General features: G+C 63.1%; 2 protein-coding genes across 14 annotated transcripts in view; one reads left to right on the top strand and one right to left on the bottom strand.

Moving 5' to 3' along the window:
* Positions 1-293: 293 nt before the first annotated feature.
* Positions 294-6352, top strand: ARHGAP23 (Rho GTPase activating protein 23). The gene is given in 16 exon segments (XM_040653235.1): positions 294-336; positions 455-626; positions 1059-1186; positions 1318-1436; positions 1514-1669; positions 2083-2161; positions 2278-2351; positions 2431-2520; positions 2613-2738; positions 2846-2887; positions 3004-3097; positions 4368-4399; positions 4527-4661; positions 4664-4775; positions 4778-4952; positions 4993-6352. Coding segments are annotated over 16 exon segments (2118 nt in total). The 3' UTR covers positions 5534-6352.
* Positions 6353-10440: 4088 nt separating this feature from the next.
* SRCIN1 (SRC kinase signaling inhibitor 1) overlaps positions 10441-22366 on the bottom strand; it is a 52940-nt gene continuing 41014 nt past the window's right edge. For 7 of the 13 annotated variants that reach the window (XM_025144113.3, XM_040653328.2, XM_025144114.3 and 4 more), the window contains 14 exons: positions 22234-22326; positions 22078-22121; positions 21602-21780; positions 21318-21493; positions 21022-21152; positions 20353-20500; positions 19056-19368; positions 18386-18635; positions 18136-18290; positions 17899-18051; positions 17236-17364; positions 14749-15849; positions 12746-12883; positions 10443-10864 (listed from right to left, as the gene is read on the bottom strand). In XM_025144113.3, coding sequence (XP_024999881.2) covers positions 10745-10864; positions 12746-12883; positions 14749-15849; positions 17236-17364; positions 17899-18051; positions 18136-18290; positions 18386-18635; positions 19056-19368; positions 20353-20500; positions 21022-21152; positions 21318-21493; positions 21602-21780; positions 22078-22121; positions 22234-22326 — 3130 coding nt within the window. In that variant the 3' untranslated portion in view covers positions 10443-10744. Of the gene's footprint in view, positions 10865-12745; positions 12884-14748; positions 15850-17235; positions 17365-17898; positions 18052-18135; positions 18291-18385; positions 18636-19055; positions 19369-20352; positions 20501-21021; positions 21153-21317; positions 21494-21601; positions 21781-22077; positions 22122-22233; positions 22327-22366 lie in introns of all 13 variants that reach the window. The other 6 variants (XM_025144107.3, XM_040653327.2, XM_040653326.2 and 3 more) reach the window with 3 other exon arrangements.

Raw genomic sequence — 22366 nt, forward strand, 5'->3', positions numbered from 1 at the left:
CCCCATGGTGCCAGGATGGCGTGGATCGGTCTCAGGGTTCGTGTTTGGTCGTGGCAGGCTCTGGCTCTGGAGGGCGCATTGAGCTCAGGGCGGTGTCTGTTCTGCTGCAGCACAGCCCCGTTTGGAGGGCACGGAGCTGGCAGGGCTGGGTTGGAGCACGTGGAGCTGTGTGGGCGCCCGCTGGGGCTGCAGTGCTGCCAGTCAGGAGGAGAACGGAGCGTGTCTCGGAGTGCTGCAGGGCACAGCGTGTGCGTCTGGTCCAGGCAGATGGAGCTGCAGGGATGGATGGATGGATGGGTCCTCGAGCCTTCGTGGACGGCTCGGACCCCATGTGTGGTGCGCCGTGGTGAGGAGCACCGCAGACCTCAGCACGGTGCTGGGTGCCACTGCGGGACACGGGGCCCTGGTGCTGTGCTCAGCCCAGCTCGGGGCTGGCAGGAACCCTCCTGGTGAGGAGCGCCAGAGGTGGCCGTGGGCTGTGGCTCCCGGCAGAGTGTGGTGCCTGGTGCCTGCAGAGAACGCGCTGCTCAAGCTTCCCCTTCCCCTCTTCTCTCTGCTCCCCAGGACCCCGGTTTTGCCAGCCAAGCACTTATCAACAAGAAGCTCAACGACTATCGGAAAGTGAGGTACGCACCTGGTGCTGTGGGGCACGAGTGGGGCACCTGCCCGCCCCGGGATGTCCCACTGAGTGGTGGCACCGCGCTCCCAGAGCTCTTTATTCACCTGAGTTTCCAAGTGATGGAGCAAAAGCAATGCGTTTTGTAATGGGGTGGCACCCAGCTGCTCCTTTGGGGTGCAGGAGGGGCCCCGTTCAGCCAAGCTGGCACAGAGCAGAGGGTTCAGACGGCTCAGAGCTCCCCAAGTGCCGGCACGGTGCTCAGCCCTTGCTATCCCCAAAAACAGTGCTGCCTTGCGGGGTCAGTGCTGAAGACAGGAAGGGCTCCGTGAGCACACACAGAGCCAGGGCAGGATGCTAGGTCAGCTCCGCAGGGCAGATTTTGGGGACCCACCTACAGTGCTCAGCCCTGCCATGCCCACTGACCCCACTCTCCCTGCAGCCCGGCGGGTGCCAAGCCCGACTCCTCACCCAAGGGCTCCCGTGGGCTGGGGATCAGAGCCGAGTTCCTGAAGCAGACGGGAACCAGTGCACCCCGGTCCCCGAGGCAGGATGCGGCCGTCACCAAAGGTAAATCCCCCCCTGCAGTATGCAGAGCCCAGGCATGGCAAAGCCTCACGGAGAGGGATGCTCTTGCCAAGTGTCCATCCTGACTCTATAGCTAAAAGTCCTGTGGGTTTGTTTTCCTTTTCTCCTGCCAGATGAAAGCAGCTCCCAAAAAGCCCCTTGGGGCATTAACATCATGAAGAAGAACAAGAAATCTGCCCCTCGAGCCTTTGGTGTGAGGCTGGAGGACTGCCAGCCCGCCCCGGACAACAAGGTACGGTGTGTGGCTGGGACAGCCCCAGGGGTCCCACACGGCCCCGGCACCTCCATCACCCCGTGTGTCCCCCCCAGAACGTCCCCCTGATCGTTGAAGCCTGCTGCAAGGTGGTGGAGGACCGTGGCCTGGAGTACATGGGCATCTACCGCGTGCCCGGGAACAACGCAGTGGTGTCCAGCCTGCAGGAGCAGCTCAACAAGGGAGCCACTGAGATCAACCTGCAGGATGAGGTGTGTGTCCCCATCCCCCTCATGGTGTCCCTGAGATGCTCCTGGGGCTGTTCTGGTCCCTGTCTCCATCGCGGTCCCCGTCTCCATCACAGCCCCCATCTCCATCACGATCCCCATCTCCATCACAGCCCCCATCTCCATCACAGCCCCCATCTCCATCACAGCCCCCATCTCCATCACGACCCCCATCACAGTCCCCATCCTCACGGCAGGACCTCCCCTGGGCTGGCAGGGCTGCCTGGTGGCCGATGGCAGCAGTATGGGTGGCAGCTCGGGGACACGTTTGGCACCCACGCCTTCCCCACAGCGCTGCGGTGGCATTGGCGGGTGTCCCTCTCGGTGTTGGTGACCTGGGGTGGGGGGACTCCATCCCGCTGCCGTTGGGGTTTCAGTCTCCTCCTCTCTCCCCACAGCGCTGGCAGGACCTGAACGTCATCAGCAGTCTGTTAAAATCCTTCTTCCGAAAGCTTCCTGAGCCCCTCTTCACTGACGGTGAGTCCTTCCCCCGCCCCTCCGTGCCCCATCCCGCTGGGACCCCCCCCGTGGTCCCCCCACCCCCCCTTGGCCTCCCCTCTACGCCGGCCCTGAGCCCTCCGTGTCCCATTCAGATAAATACAACGACTTCATTGAGGCCAACCGGATAGAGGACGCCAGCGAGAGGATGAGGACGCTGCGGAAGCTGGTAGGGAGATGGGGCAGGGTGGGGGGGCACGGGCTACAGGGGGGGGGTGGGCAGAGGGGTGACCCAATGCCTCCCACAGATCCGGGACCTGCCAGGACACTACTATGAGACTCTCAAGTTCCTGGTGGGTCACCTGAAGACCATCGCGGACCACTCGGAGAAGAACAAGGTAATGGGGCTGAGCTGCACCCCGTGTGGGGTGGGGAGGGGAGGGATGGGGCGCACGATGAGGCGCTCACCGAGCCCGGGCTCTGGTTGCAGATGGAACCCCGAAACCTGGCGCTGGTGTTCGGCCCCACGCTGGTGAGGACGTCTGAGGACAACATGACAGACATGGTGACACACATGCCCGACCGCTACAAAATCGTGGAGACCCTCATCCAGCACGTAGGTGGGGCTGCCCCATGGGCAGTGTGGGGGTCCTGCTGCGCCCCTGGGGTGGTCGTGTCGAGCTCCTCGCTGGGCTCTGACCCCTCTCCCGTCTCCCCCTGCAGTCAGACTGGTTCTTCAGCGACAAGGAGGACAAGGGTGAGAAGGTGAGTCCTTCTGGGAGTGGGGCTCGGGGGGCACGGGGGGGGGGTGGCTGCTCCCTGGCTCAGACCCACGGTGCCATCCCCACCCCCTTACCGCGCATCCCCCCATCCCTTGGCAGACCCCGGTGGATGAGAAGGAGGCTCAGTCCGTGCCCAACATTGAGTACCTGCTGCCCAACATCGGCCGCACCGCAGCGCCCGGCGATGCCCCAGGTGAGGAGCTGCCCCCCACGCGGGGTCCCCCCCCCTCTGTGCCCCCCACTCGCAGCCTCTGTGACTGCAGCTCTGTGCATGCAGAGCACGACGTCCCAGCTGCCTCCTTGCTGGGAAGTGGGGACACCTGGGGGTCCCACTCTGCCCTCTGTAACCCCCCCCTCGGTGGCTGCTCATCCCCACGACCCCGCCGGGTGGCACCCAGCCTGCTGCCCCCCCCCCCCCCCCCCAACCCCTGCACCTCTCACGCTGTCAGCCCGGAGATTGGGAGACTTCGATGTTGGACTGATTTCTATTGTTCTTTCCTTGAACTTCTCTGTGCTGTCCTCTTCCTCCTCCTCCTCCTCTTCCTCCTCCAGCGGACCTCCTCGAGAGCTAGAGCGGGTACAGTGTTGCTCTGGGTGCATTGCTCACGCACTAATTCCTCCGGGTGACCACGAGAGAGGGGGACAGGCGGGGGTGGCGGGGGGGGGGGGGGGGGGGGGGAGGGTCCTGTCCTGCCCATCCCCCGGGGGCTGCGTGCCCCAGGGAAGCCCTGACTCCTCCATCCCTCCTTCTCCCCCATTTCTTCATGGGGGCTCTGAGTGTCCCTGGGGTCGGTGCCGTGTGCCCCAGGAGTGGTGCACCCCAACGCTGGGGTCTGGGGGGGGGTCCCCGTGCTCTGGGGAAGGCTCAGCACCCCCTTTCTGCCTCCTCCTCTCTCATTGTCAGCAGCTGCTAACCCCATCCCCGGGCTGGGGTGTGCGGGGGGGTGGGGGTGTCTGTTGTGTTGCCCCCACACCATGGCAGAACCAGGGCTGCCTGTCACCCTCATGTCCCCCTATCACCCCCATCCCCTTACTGGTCTCCTCGTGTCCCCTAACCCACGGGGGAGCCCAGGGCACCCCCACAGCCCTACCTTAGCCCCCCCAGCTCAGCCCATTCCTGCGCCTGCCCCATTGCAGGCCAGAGTGGGTACTGAGGCAGTGTCCCATCCTGGTGACGCTCTGCTGCTCTCCATACCCCATTGGGTCGGGGTCCCACAGCCGGGCTCTCAGCAGCATTTTTTCAACTCCACATCCCTATGCATTCCCCCACTGAAGCCCCCACCCTCCAGCTCCTGTCTGCAGCCACACAGACCCCCTTAGCTCTGGGGACTGATGGCCCTGATTGCGCCCTCCTCTGCCGTCTATGGGAGCGAAGCAGTGTCTCATCCGACCCCCCCTCCCCGCATCGTGTACCCACCCCACAGTGGCCTCGCTCACCCCCTTCTCTCCTCTCTGCTTTACAGACTCGACCCACAGCGGCTCCGCCAAACTGAAGGTGAGAGGGGCTGGAGCGGGGGGCAGGAGGGGGAGGGGGCTGGAAGGAGAGAGGGAGGTGCTGCCCCACTGCTTGTGGGGTCGGGGTGCACAGCGCGGCCCTAAACCGTGCGCTGCCGTCCTCCCAGGGCACGTGGCCGTCGCGGAAGGAGCCGTCGCCCCGCGAGCTCCCGGCCATCCCTTTCATCTCCGCCGTCGCCCGCAAGAGGAAGAAGTGGCGAGAGGCCGAATGCTTCGGCAGCAGCACCGACGACGACGCGGAGCACAGAGACACGCGGGGCCGGGGGCAGGAGGAGGAGGAGGGCAACGGCCGCCGCACCGGGACCCGGCCGAACCCCACGCACCGGGAAGGAGAACGCCGCGGAACCCGGCGGTACCGGGCAGGAACCGGCAGCGGACGCCCGTTCCATCGTATCGGGGTATTCCACTCTGTCCACCATGGAGCGCAGTCTGAGCTCCGAGGTGCAGTCGGTGGCCGAGAGCCGAGGGGAGGAGGCGGATGATGAGCGCAGCGAGCTGAGCCACGCGGAGACGGACACGGAGAGCCGCGCGGGGCCGGGGGGGGGCGGCAGCGGGGCTGGGGGGCGGCGAGAGGGTATCCCCCGGACGGCCCTCCTTCAGTTCCCACCGCCTCATCCAGTGCGATACGTTGGCACGCAGGAAGCTGGGCAGGGCGCGGCCGGGGGGGGACGACCCGCCGCCCACCGGGGACGCCGCGCTGCCCGTCGGGGATCTCGCCGTGCCCGCAGCAGAGGGCGCCGGGGGCGGTCGGGTCCTCCCGGTGCGGCCGTCCCTGCGGGAACAGCTCCGGCAGCGGCTGCGGGGCTCTGCGGATGATGCGGGGGTGCGGCTGCGGAGGACCCCCTCCCCGGAGACCCGACGGAGGAAGAGCCGTTGGAGGCGGCACACGGTGCTGGTGCTGCCCGGCGGCATCACCGACCTCAATTGCAACGAGTGGAAGGGGCCTCGGGGGGGGCTGCCGGTGCCCACCGGGCCGTGCCGCGATCCGGACTCGGGGCTCAGCAGCCTGGAGTCCACCAAAGCCCGGCCCGTGGTTCCCGACCCCCCCGGCACCGGGACCCCCCCGGGCAGCCCCAGCCCCGCCACCCCCCTACGCTTCCCTCAGTGTCTGTGACCTCCTGGGGCCGCTCCCGCCCCCACCCCACCACCCCCCCCCCTTCCAGCTTATGGGGTGTCGGGGGGGGCACAGGGTTTAATTTAAGGACTCTCCTTTGTGCTTGTATTTAATTGCGCTGTTATTTAACGCTCTCCCTACGGCCCCGCTGCAGCCCCAGGAGGGACGAAGCCACCTTGTCCCCAGCCCCATGCCATGGTGGGGGGCTGAGCCCATTACCCCCCCCTCCCCCGCCCCATCCCGGCCCCCCCAGGGGCTGCCCGGTTGCAGCCATGCGAAGTGCGGGCGCTTCCCCGGCTGCTGCGGCCGAGGCTGTCCCTCCCCCCCCCCCCCCCCCATCTCCCTTCCAAAATCCCACCCCCCCAAAGGGAAGGGACATGGGGACATCGGTGGCCTCGCAGGGGGTGGGCAGTGGGGGAGGAGGGGGGGGGGGGGTCTCGTGGTTACGAGGTAAGAGGGTGACAGGAGGGGTGTGACGCATCACAGCTCGCCTTTCCGACCCCCCCCTCCGTGCCACTCACCCCATCCCCCCAGGCTCAGCGACCCCCCCCCCCGACAGAAGCACTTTAGGAAGGGGGTGAGGTGCCCCCCCCCACCACCCCGTGGGGACCCACAGCCTCTGCCGGGGTCGGGGGGTGGGTGGGAGGGGGGTATGATGGGGGGGGGTTATGATTGATGGGGGGGGGGGGGTTATGATTGATGGGGGGGGGGTATGGGGAGGGGGTGGGACACGAACTCGAAGTCGCCGTCGCTCCGTTCTGCGTCGTCCCCCTCCGTTCTGCCGATCGATACCCGCTGTAAAGTTTCTCTTTTCGGGTTCGTTTTCCCTCCTGTATTTTTTGTCTTTCTTTTCCGTGTAAATACGGCCTCTAAAAGGGCGACGTAACGACAGAGGATTTCGGAGGGTTTCTTTTCTTTTTTTTTTTTTTTAAAGACTCGGTGGAAAAAACTCCGCCCCGACCCCACTCGCTTTGTAACCCCCTCTGCATGAGTGTCCCCCCCACCCCCCCAAACCTTCCCATACGGGGGTCGGGATCTGCCCAATGCCAAACCCCCCCCCCCCCCCTCCCCCCGAGTCCTGGTCTATATAACAGAAATAAAGTGGTGATTCGGGGTTATTCTTATCGCTGTGCCTTCCCCGGGGGTGGGTGGATGGATGGATGGATGGGGGGGGGGGGGGGGGGGAAGGAAGGGGGGGGGGGCAAAGAAAGAAAGTGCTGTCGAGAGAGAGAGAAAAAAAAAGTCTTTATTGAACCGTATTAAAGCCGGACACTCTGATAGAAAAGAAATAGGTAGGAAAAGAAGTGGGGAGGGGGCGGGGGGGGGGGGGGGCGGGGGGAGGGGGGGGGGGTTAATAAAGTGAAATCAACGGCAACAAACCCTTCATCGCCGGGAGTTCGCGAGACACACAGCGCTACACCCCCCCCCACCCCCCCCACCCCCCCCCAGGCGCCCGGACAGACACACAGACGCCCCCCCCCCCCCCCCCCCCCCCACCGCTACCACAGCTCACGAGAAAAAATCCATGCGAGAGAGACACAAACAGAACCCCGTAAAGAGCCTCGAAAGAGCAGCAGGAAATCAGCATTTCTGGGGGGGGGGATTTGTCCTTTTTTAAGGTGATCACATCCAGACGAGCACAGCGGGGTGCGCATGCAGCCTCCGGACACATGCTGTATTTTTTTGTATTTTTTTTTCCTTTTTTTTCCTTTTTTTTTTTCCCTTTTTTTTTTTTTTTGGAGGGGGGGAGGGTATCATTTTCCCATCTTTTTTTTTTTCTCCCCCCCCCCTTTTTTTTCCCCCGTTTTTTTTTCGTCTCTTTTGTTTCCTCCTCTCCCTCCCTCACCTTCACTCTTCCTTTTTTTTTCGTTATTTTGCTATTTATTATTATATATATATAGGTTTTATTCTTTTTTTCTTGCACGACGCCATGAAGTGACGGACAGACGCACGCACGGTCACAGAGAACAGCAGCCCGATGGGCAGCGGGGGGGGTGGGGGGTGGGAAGGGGATGGGGAGGGGACACCAGAAGGATGGGCAGCATTGAGCTCCACGCCCCCCCGGTGCAGCACCAGGGGGGGGTTCATAGGGGTCCCTATGCAGGCGGTGCTCTCCCACCCCCCCCCTCACTTAAAGCTGAGCTCATAGCTGGAACTGCAGCCCCCCCCCCCCCCCCCCCAATCCCACCCCTCTGTGCTCTGTGCCAATAGGGGTGCAGGGTGGGGGGGATGCCATGCATGGAGGTGGGGGGGGGGAAGGGGGGCTTGGCATGCATAAGGCCCATACCAGGACACGGTGCTGCAGCTCTGTTAGCACGGCAGCATTCCCATGACCCCCCCCCTTCCCGCTCCTAGCCCCGCTGTGCTTTGTGCCAATGGGGGTGCAAAGCTGTGGGGAGGGGGGGGGGAACCCAAGCACGGGGGGATGGGGGGGTCCTAGCATGCACATGGCACGTGGCACACACCGGGACACAGCATTGCAGCACTGCTGCAGCTCTGCATTTGCATGGCAGCATCCTCATCCCCCCCCCTCCCACCCCTCCCCCCTGTGCTCTGTGCCAATGGGGGTGCAAAGCTGGGGGGGGTCTCCATGCACGATGGGGGGGGGGGGGGGGAGGTCCTGGCATGCACACAGCACACACCAGGACACAGCACTGCAGTACTGCTGCAGCTCTGCACATGCACGGCTGCATCCCAATGTCCCCCCCCCCCCCTCCCCCAGCCCTGTGCCCCCCCCGGGGGGGCTGCAGTGCACTCAGCCCCACAGTGTGCCCACCCCACCCATCCTCACACCCCCATTGTGCAGTGAGCAGAGGGACGGTGGCACAGCACCAGAGAGGGGGCCGGGCACAAAGACCCCCCCCAACCCCCCCCCCCCCAAAACCCCATCCATAAGAAGCTGTGGCTTTGCTACAGTGTTCCACTTTGGTACCAAGAAAAAAATCATCATCATCATCATCATAACAAACAACAATTCAGAAGAATTAATCACAACCCGAAATTAAACACATCGTTACACGACTGCTATTGCTGCCAGGAGCTGCTGGCCCCCACCCCGGCCTCGCTGGGGGCCATGGGGACACAGGGATGGGGGGAGGGGGGGGGGGTGGAAAAGGGGGGGTGGGGGGGGGGGTGGGAGACCCTCTCACCATCAGAGCAGACCGGGGAAGGAAACCCACCCCCCCCCCCCCTCACACAGCGGATGGGAAGAGATCTATCCTTTTTTATTCCCTCTTTTTAAATATCTCTAGATATATATTTCTATTACGTCTATTATTATCATATATATATATATATATAATATGTAAATATATCCTTTAAAACAATATAAAATGTTAAGACACTTCACTTAAATGTAAAGAGTTGCTCTGTTGCAATCCAAAGAAATTGCATCGTGATTCTTTTTTTTTTTTGCTTCTTTTTTTTTTCTCTTTGTTATCCAAAAAAAGGCTCTTTTTTTTTTTTCCTTTGTTTTTCTATACAAAAATGATCGATATACAAAAAGAAAAAGAAAAATTAATTAAAAAAAAAAACAAAAAAAAACCAAAAACCCAAAACAACCCAAATGGGGGAAAAGGAGGAAATAATAGCAAAGGAAAACCAACCCAAAGACGAAGGAAGTAACCAACGAAAGGAGTGATTCCATCTCTTTGTTGCACCGGGGACGGACTGCACGGCACGGACACACGGGCACACACATGCACACACACGCAGCGTGCCCCCCCCACCCCTTTACCCCCCCCCACCCACCTCCCCCCCCCCTCCGCGCACTGTGTGGGGTTGGGGGTGCGCTCACCCCTCACCCTACCACTCCCCTAACCCTGCTGCAATGGGGGCTTCGGGACCCCGCTGTCCCTGTGGGTTCCCCACGTCCCCAAGGGCGCAGGGTGATGGGGAAGGGGATGTGGGGTCCCACATGGGCAGAGCCCCTCTTGTCCCCAGTTGTCCCCAAGGGCGCAGGGTGATGGGGAAGGGGACACGGGGTCCCATGTGGGTAGAGCCCTTCTTGTCCCCCATGTCCCCAAGGGCGCAGGGTGATGGCGAAGGGGACATGGGGTCCCCACATAGGCAGAGCCCCTCTTGTCCCCCATGACCCAAATGGCACAGGGGGATGGAGGAGGGGACCCAGTGCCCCACATGGGCACAGCCCTGCTTGTTCCCAGTGTCCCCAGGTGCACAGTGCGATGGCAAAGGGGACACGGGGTCCCATGTGGGCAGAGCCCCTCTGTTCCCCCACATCCCCAAGGGCGCACGGCGATGGAGAAGGGGACACAGTGCCCCACACGGACAGAGCCCCACTTGTCCCCATTGTCCCCAAGGGCGCGGGGTGGTGGGGAAGGGGTCGTGGGGTCCCCACATGGGCACAGCCTCACTCGTCCCCCACGTCCCCAAGGGCACAGGGTGATGGCGAAGGGGACGCGACGTCCCCACGCGCTCAGAGCATCACAGCATCCCCTCTCCCATGGGGGGGAAACACAGACAAACCATTAAAGTGCTACGTAACGAACCGACAGCGATAGGGACGACGCCAACGGTGGCGGGGACGGCCCCCCAAAGCCCCCCCCTCCCCCCTACCAGCACCCCAACCCCCACCCACCCACACCTCCCCACGTATCACAGCCTTCCACCTCCCCGGGCACCGGGATGCTCCTCGGGCAGCACCGACCTCAGGTGGCCTCGGAGCATCGTCCCCATGCGGTGTCCCGAGCTCAGTGGGCTGGGGGGGGCGGGGGGGTCCTCGGCTGCTGCTTTTTGCCCCCTCTGCCTGCTGAGTCCTTGTTGCTTGGAGCTCGTGGGGTGAAGCTCCGAGAGCTCTTCAATAAACAGCAAACGGCGGTGGAGGAGAGGAGGGGGGGGGGGGATTGAGGGAGGGAAGGGGGGGGGGGGGGGGAGAACCGAAAAGGTGAACAACCAAAAAGAAAACAACGGAAATAACACGAAAATAATAATAATAATAATAATAGTAATAATAATAGAAAGGGGAGAGGGAAAGAGAAAGAGAGAAAAGAAACAGCAAGTGGCTGTGGCTGGCTGTCTGGAGCGAGGCGTGGGGCAGCAGCCGGGCCAAGCTGGCCATGTGGGGGGGTGGGACATGGATATGGGGGGGGGGGGGGAGGGGGGTGCACATGGAGGTGCCCCCAGGAGACAGTCCAGGGCAGGAGGAGCCCAACCCCAGAGTGGGGAAATGATGTTTGGAGCTGGCAAGGAGGCTCAGAAGGAGATGGAGGAGTTCCTTGCCCCAAAGGAAGTCAATACGGGGATGGATGTTCTGCCCGAGGTGGGTTTCTCTGCGGGGGGAGTCTCACTAGGATCTTTGGATGGTCTAGCGGCCTGGAAAGAGAAGTGAGATCCGAGGAGGAGGAGGAGGAGGAGAAAGGGAGGAGAGTCAGACAGAATGGTAAGGAAAAAAGACCAAAACCCCCCCCCAAAAAAAAACAAAGGAAAAAGAAAAACCCACAAAAACAGGAAAAAAAAAAACCAAAAAACCAACAAAAACCAAATTAAAGGGGAGGCAAAAAAAAAAAACAAAAGAGAGAGAAAACAGAACCAAACAGGAGTTTGTTCAGAAGCAGCATTGATTCAGGCCTGAGGTCAAGCAGCTGGAAAAGGTCCACCACAAAGAGAGCACGAGACGAGCTGGTTCCACGTGTTACTGGATGGGGGGGGGGGGGGGGCATCCCCGTGGGGGGGGGGGGGGGGAGCGAGACGAGAGAGAGACACGGATGGACGGACAGGAGGACAGACAGGCGGACAGACAGGGGGACAGAGGCAGGCAGGCGGAGGGGACGGGGCAGAGAGGTGGGGGGGGGGGAGGGGGGGGGACAAGAATGGCAGCGTTAAGGTGGGCACGGGCTGCGCTGTGCGCCCGGGGTGCCGCAGCGGTGCTGCTTGTGGCTCCTCTGAGAGCCCCCCCCGGCCCCCAGCCCAGCGCCAGCAGCCGCACCGACACACCCTGCTGCTGGCGAGGCCAAGGGGAGCAACAGCCGTAGGGGTCGGCTCTGGGAGGGGGGCTCAGAATGGGGTCCCCGGAGCAGGGGGTGGGCGACGCGCAAAGGGTGGTGGGGATGAAGGGGGATCCGGGGGATGGGGTCCTGCTGAGAAGGGGGGCTGCGATGGCGCTGCCGTTGAGGTGAGATGGGGACGGCTGGGATTGAGCTCACGGGTGGCCTCCAGGCAGAGGGTTGGGTGGCATCATTGAGAGCTCCGTGGCCATGATGGGGGGGGGGGGTTGGGGGCTGCTGGGGGGCAGAGAGCTGAACGGAGCTGCCAGGGGGAGCCCGGCTGTGAGCAGCAGGAGGCGGTGTGGGGATGCAGTGCGCACTGAGGGCAGCTGTGCCACTGCCCCAGCTGTGTCCCGGTGACAGCAGTGACAAACGGCGGCCGTGCTGAGCCCTCACGCACTACGGGGGCCAATGGGGAGGGAGGGGCCCGTTTTGCTCAGGAGCCATTCGCCCGAATTGCACAAATCCCCCCTCCTCACCGCCCGCCCCGGCTGCAGATCGGGGTAGGTGGGAGAAAGGCTGTTTGGCTTTTCTTCTTCTTTCTTTCTTTCTTTCTTTAACGGATCCCACAGAATGAGCAAAACGGGGTCCGTTGGGTGGTTTGCCAAGGACAGACCCAGGGAAAGGGATTGAGACACAGAGCAGGGAGGGGAGGAGGACAGGATGGGGGAAGGTTCGGTGCTGCCCGCGTGCGGGGAGGGGCAGTGCTGGGACCCGGGGCAGGAGAGGGAGGGGAGGAAGGAGCAGGATGGGGCTGCGGTACCCGGAGTGCAATCAGCCCCAGTGACAAGGATGGGGATGGGGTCGGTGCTGGGCTGAGGGCACGCACAGTCCCATCCCACAGCTCTCCTCTTCCAGCTGCTGTGGCCCCCACCCCATCCCCACACTCCATCTCAACACCCCCCCCCCCCCCCCCCCCCCCCCCCCCCCCCCCCCTCCAAGCACAGGTGTGCAGGGGATGCACTGCAGGGCTCCACCCCCCACCCACAGCACCCCCTCCTCACCACAGCCCCAGGTGCTGGGCTCACCCAGCAGCACCCAGCGCGGCACAGAAGTGCCTCCTTCACCCCCTGCTCAGCAAAGGGCTGCGTCCCCCATCCCAGCATCCCACTACGGTAACCCCGTGCCCACCGCCCCATAACACACAGTGCAGGGGGAGCAGGGGCCGTGGGCAGCCTGCAGCTGGGAGCCTGCTCTAGAGATAGGCTACCTGCTGCTGTCCCTGGATCCGCATGTACTCCATCCTCTGCTTGATGTGCTTGCTCTTGTCGGGGCTGCCCTGCTGGCTCTGCTTCAGCCTGGATGCCGGGTTCACCATCTTCATGGGCGGGATGGAAACGCCACCACTCTGTTGGGACAGAGAGTTGGGGGAGATTAAAAGCCCAGAATAGGGGGAAACCCAAAGCAGCACAGACCTGCAGCCGGGCACTGTGGGATCCCAGTCCTCCCAGCACCACAGGGCTGCAGGGCTCTGCCACCATCGTGGCACCTGAGGAGGGGTCATCAGCTCCGTGTGCCACAGGAGGCCAGGGAGCCAGCAGGACCACCGCCAGCCCCTGCTGCCACACACGTGGGGGTGAGGAGCAAACATTAGGAGGGTTGGGGGGCAGGAGGAAAGCACCCAGCCCAGAGAAGGGACAGGAGGTGACGGCAGGTGGAAGCAGATTCCAGGTGGAAACGGCGACAGTGGGAACGCAGAGGTTTTTTTATTAACAGGTTGCACAGGCTGAGATACAAAGACTTGCAAGAGCAGCAGCAGGAGGAGCGCTCTGTGTTGGCACCCCAAAAACCCCGCACCGCGGCTGCCCCCCGCCTGCCCTGTGCCAACCTGGACTGGTGGCCAAAGTGGCACTGCTGTGCTGCTCCAAAGGCGCACACGGGATACTCCGGCTGCACCAGGTCGGAGCCAGCAGGTTGTCTCTGGGGTCAGGTCAGTGGCACTGCTGCATGCATGGAACGTCAGTGCCTGTCCTCCCTGCCCGTGCTCTGGGACCCTCTGTGCTCCTTAGGACCCCTGAACCCATTGCACGAGGGGTCCATCTCCCACCTGCATCCCCACATCCAGGCCTGCTGGAGCCCCGTGCTTGCATTGGAGCTCACAGCCCTCTGTCCCCACCGTGCAGTTCAGCCCTTCCTGCCCAGCGCTGCTCTCAGCTTTGCTTTGGGAGCATGCAATGCCAACCACGGCCATAAATCCACCCCACGGCTCTGCTCCGGGACCCGACCAGAGGAGAACCTGCAGCTACACCCACTGGAGAGGGCAGTTCCTGCAGTGAGAGCCCCAATGCCACCGGGAAACGGGGCTGAGATAATCACTGCAAATGAAAAAGGAGAATCATTCAGCAGCACTGATCATTAATAAAGGAGCAGGCTGACTTGTGAGCAGCCGGGGGTGGTTCCTCCTTCCCCCCCTCCCCTCCCCAAGTCTTTTTCCAGCTATTCAGCAGGCCCAGTGGCTGCTGCAGATTCCAGCAGAAACCCATTTGGACGGCGCTGGGGAGCCTGAGCTGTGATTTAATGAGGAGAAACATCTGCTGCTCTGCAGTCACACTGTAACTGCAGCTCCTCGGGGAAGCGCTCGTGCAAAACGGGATGGAGAGGAGCACTGCGTTCCCATTCTGCTCAGCCGGCACTGCGGTCACCCCCAAACAGAGCTCATTCCTGGGCTGCCCAGCAGTGGGGACGGACCCTGGGCTGCGGGATGTGCACACAGCAGTTGTCCTCCCAGGGTCTGAGGTGGCAGCCCCAGCCCGGTGGGGGGTGGTCTGCGCCCCCTAAACCAGTAATAACAGCAGCATGGGATCCTTCTGCCCCTCGCTGCCCGGAGGGAGGATCGGTCCCCAACCACTGCTGGCCCAAATGAGGGCTCCTTTGCCAACTGCTGCTCCTGACACATCGGCTTCGCTGCCCCAATGGAGCTGCGGGCTGTGAGCACAGCACTGCACAGCTCAGCACCCCGCACGGCACACTGCAGCCACCGGGGTCGGATCCAGGCCTGGTGCACAGCCAGGGAGGTGAGAGGTGGCAGCGGGCAGGAGGGCGGCGCTGCTGCTGCCTTTTACACATCAGCTCCAAAAGGAGATGGGTGCCGCACCTCAGCTCTGCCTGGAGGTCACAGAGTCACAGAGAGGGAGCAGGTGGAGGTGGAGGAAGAGCAGACATCAGAGCAGATCCGAGGGCAGAGCACGGCAAGAGGAGTAACAGGAAAGAAACCTGAGGCGTGCTGAGCTGCGGCTTGGGAAGCAGAGGCGGTTTGGTGTGGCTCAGGGGTGGCCTCTTGGCAGCATCAGCTTTGGTGTGGCTGAGATCCAGGGCAGTGCCATCAGCACAGTGCCCCACGCCGTCCTCAGTCTCCTGGATGGCATCCCCGGGCACCGCCTGTCCCAGCAGCCCTGCAGGGAACGCAGCCTCAGCCGAGCGGTGGCTGCCGATCTCACTGATGGTCATCTCCAGCTCACGGATGGTTTCTTCCAGGCTGTCCAGTCTCTGGTAGGCACCTTCACAGATCTCCCTGCTGCGCGGTGACATGCTGTGCAGGGGGGACCCCTCTGCTTCGCTCCTTCCCTGAGGAGTGGGGCTGCGGAGCCCCTCGGCTGCCACCCCCCCCGCTTCAGCCCCAGCAGAGCCCCGATCCTGCACTGCCACGCATTTGGGGTGCTCAGCCTGGCTCCATCTGCTGCCCTGCAGGGCTGGGGGGCACCCGGCTCTTGGCACCGGCGTGCTGCCGTGCTGCTCCCTCCGTGCACATCCAGGGGGGAGGGATGCATCCCGCCCAGCTCCACCTCGGGGCTCTGCATCACCAGGGAGCCGCGGGGCGATGCTGTGCCCTTCGCTGCCTGCACTGGGGGGGAGTGCCACGACCGTCCCTTGGGGACGAGGAGCCAAAGGGCGCCGTGGAGAAGCCTCGCTGCTGCCTTCGCGCCTTCTGGCAGAGTTCAGAGCGGCGTCCCCTCCTGCTCCCGCTGCCGGCCAGCTTGCTCTGTGCTTCGGGACAGCAGGGGGGAACCCGCGTGTCCCTCCCGGTGCGCGGGGTGCGGTGCTCAGGGGCTGCAAGGCTGCGGATGGAGCGCTCCCGGCTGCACACGGAGACCGGCTGGGGCTGCTGGCTGACGCTGCACCTCTCCTCCCCACCTCGGCTGTGTGCTCCCCTCCTGCTCCTCCACGGCCAGTGGGATCCCCGTGCTCAGAGCAGCGCTGTTCCACTGCCACCGCGGGTTCGGGTTCGGGGGACGGCGGCGCCGACACCCACTGGGTGAGCACAATCTGCGGGAGGGAGAAAGCCCTGCTCCCCGGGGCTGCTGGGGCTGCCAGCTCCTAGGTAGAGAAGTCAGACAGATTAAGGGCCGGGGAGCAGCGTGGGATGCTGTGCCGGGGGGATGGCAGCTGTTTGGGGAGAGCACCCGGGCTATTTCGGGTCCTGCTATGCCTCCAGGCATCGCTGCAAGGATGCGTTCAGCCAAGGAGGGGCTGCTCGAGCACTCCCCGTGGATATACCCACGGCCATGGCAACTTTAGAGGAGGTTTAGGCTACAAGTGGGCTGGAGTCTTCAGCGAAACAGACCCGGTGCCGCTGCACCTCCCTGATGCGTATGGGAACCCGACTGCTGTGGTCTGGCTGAGATTTCTCATGCACCAGCACAGCAATTGTGTCAGAGCACAGTGCAGCCCTCTGCTGCTCCTCCCCGTGCTGCTCTCAGCAGATCTGAAGGCAGGGATGAGCCCTTGCAAATGAGCTGCAGCGGGTGCCAGACCTTTAAATCCCTAAGCAGCAAGAAGTCACCTGGAACAGCCTGTCCTTCCTCCCCTCACCTCTCTGTTACAGTCCCAGGGATGTGCAGTGAGCTGTGCAACACCCGGGGGACTGCAGCAGGCCGTGCTCTGCAGGAGAAATGCTCTGGCAGGAGATGCTCTGCTCCCCTGAGCTGCAGCAAAGCTGCCTCTGCTCCACAGCACAGCACTGCCCTGGGCAGGGGCTGCTCCAGCGCCTGCCCCACTGCTCTGCTCCATCTCATCCTCACTGCTTTTCTCCATCCCATCCCCACTGCTCTCCTCCACCTGCTGACGCCATTGCTCTGTTCCATCCTCACCACTTTGCTCCAACTCAACCACACTGCTCTGCTCCATCCCACCCCCACTGTTTTGCTCTATCCCTGTTGCTCTGCTCCACCCTCACCACTTCGCTCCATCCCATCCCCACTGCTCTGCCCTGTCCTGTCCCCATTGCTCTGCTCCATGCCATCCCCACTGCTCTGCTTCATCCCATCCCCATTGCTCTGCTCCATGCCATCCCCACTGCTCTGCCCTGTCCTGTCCCCATTGCTCTGCTCCATGCCATCCCCACTGCTCTGCTCCACCCCATCCCCACTGCCCTGCTCAGCAAACAGGTGAGATGGGGCCCAGGCCTCCCAGCACCCCCTCCCTTCCCACCTGCAGTGCTGTGCATCGCCGCCCACAGCCCTGCTGGGTGCTGTCAGAGCAGTGATCCCACCCCAACCTCTGCCCCAGGGCTGCAGCCCCGTGCTGTATTCGTGCTGGGTCGGTGCCGCATTCAGTGCCGTACGCGCAGTGGCAGTGAGCAGAGGAGTGGAGAGAAGCCATTAGTTGGTTAAACCGGAGAAGGAAGAAGTGAGTTAAGAGGTGGGAGAGGCGGTGGTTAAGTGCAGCCAGCCAGGAGGAGATCTGCAGGAGGAGGGATGTTACCTTCCATCCTTCGGCTGCAACGGAGGCTCCATTGGGCCACATGTCTGCGTGCCCAGGGGAGACGGCAGCCGCGAGAGGGTCGTAACGGAGCGTGGGGAGGAAAGGGGAGGCAGAGCTCCTCTGAAACACCTGGGGAGTCAAACAGCTGCGTTGGAGGAGGGAGGCACAGCGGGTGGGCAGAGATGGAGCCCAGCCAGGATGGGGCTCAGCACTGCGGGGGGGCAACCACCGGTGGGAGAGCATCACGCTGTCCTCGCGTCACCATGGATGGGGTGAGGATGGGACAGCCTCCACTGTGCTTTATGTCCCCATAGATGGTGTGAGGATGGGGACAAGATGGGGACAGCCACTGCTGTGCTTGATGTACCCGTGGATGGGGTGAGGATGGGGACAGGATGGGGACAGCCACTGCAGTACTGAATGTCTCCAGGGATGGAGTGAGAATGGGGACAGCCACTGCTGTGCTGCACATCCCCATGGATGGGATGAGGATGGGGACAGGATGGGGACAGTCACCGCAGGGCTGCATGTCCCCCCAGATGGGGAGAGGATGGGGATGGCAGCCACTGTGCTGTTGTGCGGGGATCTCTCCCAGAGCTCCTCCTGTGGATGCCCGGAGTGGGGTGGGCTGCGCTTCCCGTGCCCACACACTGCTGTGCTCACCTCCAGCTCCGCAATGATGCGGTCCTCATCGTCATCATCTTTGATGGCAGAGGCGATGATGGGTGGGGTGGATGCAGGTCTCACCACCTCGGACACCGTCCGTCTCAGCTTCACCTGTGGCTTCTGGGTCTCCAGCTCCTCCGATTCTGCTTTCTGTGGGGCAGCGAGCGGTGAGGGGCTGCACCCATGGGGTGACCTCCACGGGGTGACCACCAGGTGCCCAGCCCCCCCACCCACCTTCATAAAGCCGGGCTCCTTCTTGCTGGTGACGACGACTTCTCCGCTGCGGGTGGTGGTCAGCCCATGGGATGAGGGGAAGCTCCGGCGGGGCGGGGGTGGAGGCGGTGATTTGGAGGGTTTCTCGGTGCGGTACCGCGGCACCGTCAGCTCATCTGAGCACAGAGCAGAGCTGGCACCGAGCCCTGCCCCTGCCCTCGCCCCAGTCCCGCACGCACCCCCCGCTGGATCCCAGGCAGCCCCCCCATACCTGAGCCTCTGCGGCCATTGGGGTCCACCTTCCCCGTGGATTTCTGTGCATGCTGAGGCTTGGATGGTTTATGCTCCGGCGTGGATGCGGCGCTGCTGCTGCCCGTGGTCTGCTTGTGCTTGGCAGCAAACTCCAGGTCAGGGATGGCCTTCATGAGCTCAGCCTGAGTCTCCTCCAGGAGGCGGTTGATGTCCTTGGCACTGTATTGGGTCAGCGCTGCCCGCTTCTCCTCCCAGTCCCGCTCGGCAGCCTGCGACAGCACAGCCCACTGCAGCCCCTGCCCTTATGGGCAACGTGTGACCCCAAAGTCCCACCATCATCTCCCCATTGCTCCGCTCAATCCCATTGTCCCACTCAATCCCACTGCCCCACGGTCTCCCGCAGCCAGGCCCACACCAGCGCTGCACCCCACACCCAGACCATGGGCACTGAGATGCCCCAGGCTGTGCTGGAGCCCCCCCTTCCCCCCATGTCCCAGTTGCACGTTGGGTCTCCCCAGTATTGATTCGTTGACTCCCCAGATGAGTGCCCTCATCCCCACTATTAAGATGCTCCATCAGCTCCAAACCCACCAGGGAGGGTGCACCCCAGCCTCAGCTGTGGGGGGTGCTCCAGTGGGGTTAGAGCCATTAGAGGAGCCCCCCAGGGAGGAACCCCCTCAGGCTCTTACCTCCACAGACACGGCTTTGTCTGCGCTCTTCTTACTGGGCGTCTCGGGACCCGTCTGGGTTTTGGCAGGCACCATCTCTGGAGCCCGGGAAGGGTTATTGCTCTTGGAGGGGTGGCTCTGGGTCTGGGGGGGGCTGTGCCCAAAGCTGGGCATGCCCAGGGGCTCAGTGCTGGCCGTCAGGTGGTGGAGGCTCACGGGGGGGCTGGGGGGCATTTCCAGCTCCAGCCCTTTGCTGAAGTCTGTCTCGGGGGCCATCTTCTTGGGGGATTGGCTGAGGTTGTTGGGGGGGGTCCACACGCCCTCATCCACTTGCCTGCAGGGGACAGAGGGAAGGCACTCAGTGACTCAGCACCACCCCGGAGCCCCTCTACAAATGCACACAGCTCTGCGTGGATCTGCATCCCCAATGTCTGCTCTCCCACAGCAGCACACGCCAACCTGCCTGTCCCTCTGCACGAACCTCGCAGGAAAACGGCTCTCTCCGAATTCCACCCCTCCGTCAGATCTGCCCAGAATCGCCCTTTGGACTCAGTAGTTATCAGGGAAGGAGAGTGACAGGTAGGCAGATCGGTGCGCTGTGCGATCAGATGAGCTCATCTCCATACAAAACCAGGCTAGAACAGCGCCCGGGGCGAGCCCAGCGACAGAGCCTGCCCCAGCACCCAGCTCTGCTGAAAGCTCTCCTAATGGGAACGGGCAGGTGAGCTCCGGAGATGCCTTCCTCCACCCCAACAGCTCTGCTCCTCCAGAATGAGATTTCTGGCCACGTTCAGCGCTCCCATCGTACCCACATCCGTGGCCACAAGGTGACAAAGAAGGAGCTGTTTTCAAAGGGGGGCTCCCACGTCTGCACTGAGCAGCACTGGGGGCGTTAGGAAGGGGGCACTGCCCAAGGAGGTGTGGATGCCCCATCCCTGCAGGCATTCAAGGCCAGGCTGGATGTGGCTCTGGGCAGCCTGGTGTGGTGGTTGGCGACCCTGCACGTAGCAGGGGGTTGGAACTACATGATCACTGTGGTCCTTTTCAACCCAGGCCATCCTATGATCCTATGAGTCGGATTCAATGCATTGGGGCTGGGCTTGACAGGCCCGTTCCACTTCGGGTCATTCAACCATTCATTCTTTTCCTAATTTCTCAGCAGAAAAACGAACCCTTTGTCAACAGCTATGGGAATTTCCATCCACGGCTCAGAGAGGACGGCAGCACAGGAGCACCCCAAGGCCGTGCGCCCCGAGGTGCACCCAGAACACCCTCCTATGGGAGGATGCAGAGCAGGACACCCGGGTGCAGAGCTCACCTGCGGATCTGGGCGAGTGTGTCGGTGACCGTCTTGCAGCGTTTGAGCAGCCCGTCGAGGCGGTTTGGTTCCTCCTTGAGGAACTTCACAGCTTCCACCTCCACCCGCAGCACCACCCGCATCTTGCTCTGCAGGCTGGGGAACTGGGCTGCAGGGACAGCGGGGTCACCGAGAGCATCGTGTCCGGATGGAGGGGTCCCTGGGAGCCCGGGCTGCTGCCTCTTCACCTCGCTGTGCTCACCATCCCATTACCAACCCACCTCCCATCGGCACTGACTGCAGACCGTGGGCACAGCGCTGCCCTGGAGATGGGCATTCGGTCACCGGGACCCACAGATGTGCTGCTGGGGGACACAGAGCAGCTCGCTCCCTTTGCTCAGCATCGGGCCATCTCATTGCAGGAGAGCAGAGCTGCTGCCACCCCTGCCCTGTGCCCTCCCCGCGTCCCCACCGTCCCCACGTCCTCTTGCAGCCTCAGCGACTGCAGCCAGATCCGGAGCTCTGCTGTTTTGCATTGGGGCACGGAATGGAGATGGCACCGTGCACAGCGTGGGGGGACAGCACAGGAAAGGGGCTGCAGTGCCAAGCACCAGCAAGCTGCCGGGGGGCCTTGTGTCGGTTCTGGTGGAGCACTGGGGACACTGGTACAGCCCCACGGCCCCCGCTCACCCTTGAGGTCCGTCAGCGTCTCCCCGAGCTGCTTGAGCACCACGGCCTTCTCCTCCAGCTCCTGCACCGGGATCAGGCGGTGGTTGTGCGCCAGATCCTTCTGGATCTTCTCCACCGACTTCTCCAGGTCGCTGCGAGCACAAAGCGGGGCGGGATGGCACCAGGTCCCCACGGAGGGTGAGGAAACGAGAGCCGCGCTGGGGGACCACGACGGCACCAGGGATGGGGATGGCACCGGGGGAGGATGCGGGCCGGGGAGGGGGGTGGGGGCAGCAGGATCCCCGCCCCGTGCTCACTTCAGTTGCTGGGTGATCAGCTCCTCCTCGTTCAGGTACCGCAGCCGCTCCTCCTCCACCAGGCTGCGCTGGCGCTGCAGCGGGTCCTCGTGTTTGCGCATGGTGTCCGTCACCCTCACGCTGATCTCCGTCTCCGTCCGCCGCAGCATCGTCTTCACCGTCTCCTGGTTCTGCAGCTAAAGGGGGGGCAAAGCAGGGCTGGGTGGGCTGCCCTGCATGAGGTCACCCGGAAAAGGGGCGTTCTCTGCCCCCGGGGTTGGGTTGGGTGCCCCTCCGGTACCCACCTGCAGCTTCTTGAGCTGCTGCAGCTGGTTGCGGAGGTCGCTGGCGTTCTGCTGCAGGTCGTGGAGGTGCAGCTGCATGTGCAGGCGGGTGATGGCTGTGGGCTGCCCTGCAGGCGTGCTGGTGGCGGAGGGTGGGGGGGGTGCAGGCACTGGGGTCCCCATACCGCTGCGGCTGGTTGCTGTGGGGTGGGGGGGACAAGAGGAGCACGCTGGGATGTGGAACTCCATCCTGGGTGAGAGGGTTCCCCACAAACCCTATCCTTCCTCACTGTGTCCCAGCCCAGCGCGTCTGTTGTTTGGTCCCCAGAACTGCCACCACCTCTGTCCTGGAACAAAGGTGAGCCCGGAGCTCCCAGCACGGGATGAGTCTGCAGCACTCCAGCCCCTGGGGTCAAGGACCCACAACAGCCCCAGGATGTGGGGATGACCACTGGGGGGGGGGGGTGGGATCTCCAAACCTCTGCCCACTCACTTACATGCTGATGGGGGAGTCCCGCCATTGGTAGCTTCGGTCTTCTCACTGCAACAAAAGAGAGGAAGGGGTGAACAAGGAGCACAGAGTCCCCCCCGGTGCTGCCCAGAGGAGCCCCCCTGGATCTCATTCCCACCCCCCCCTCCCCCCAGCTCCTTACCTGGGGGTCTCAGCCTCGGAGCCGCGGAGCAGCGCACTCTGCACCAGCCCCGTCAGGCTGGCGATCTGCTTCTCCATGGCCTCCATCCGCTCCCTGCAAGGACGGGGGGTGTGGGTTAGGGGTAGTGCCACAG

The sequence above is a fragment of the Gallus gallus genome, chromosome 27, assembly GCF_016699485.2.
Source record: "Gallus gallus isolate bGalGal1 chromosome 27, bGalGal1.mat.broiler.GRCg7b, whole genome shotgun sequence".
In the NCBI taxonomy this organism is placed as follows: Eukaryota; Metazoa; Chordata; class Aves; order Galliformes; family Phasianidae; genus Gallus; species Gallus gallus.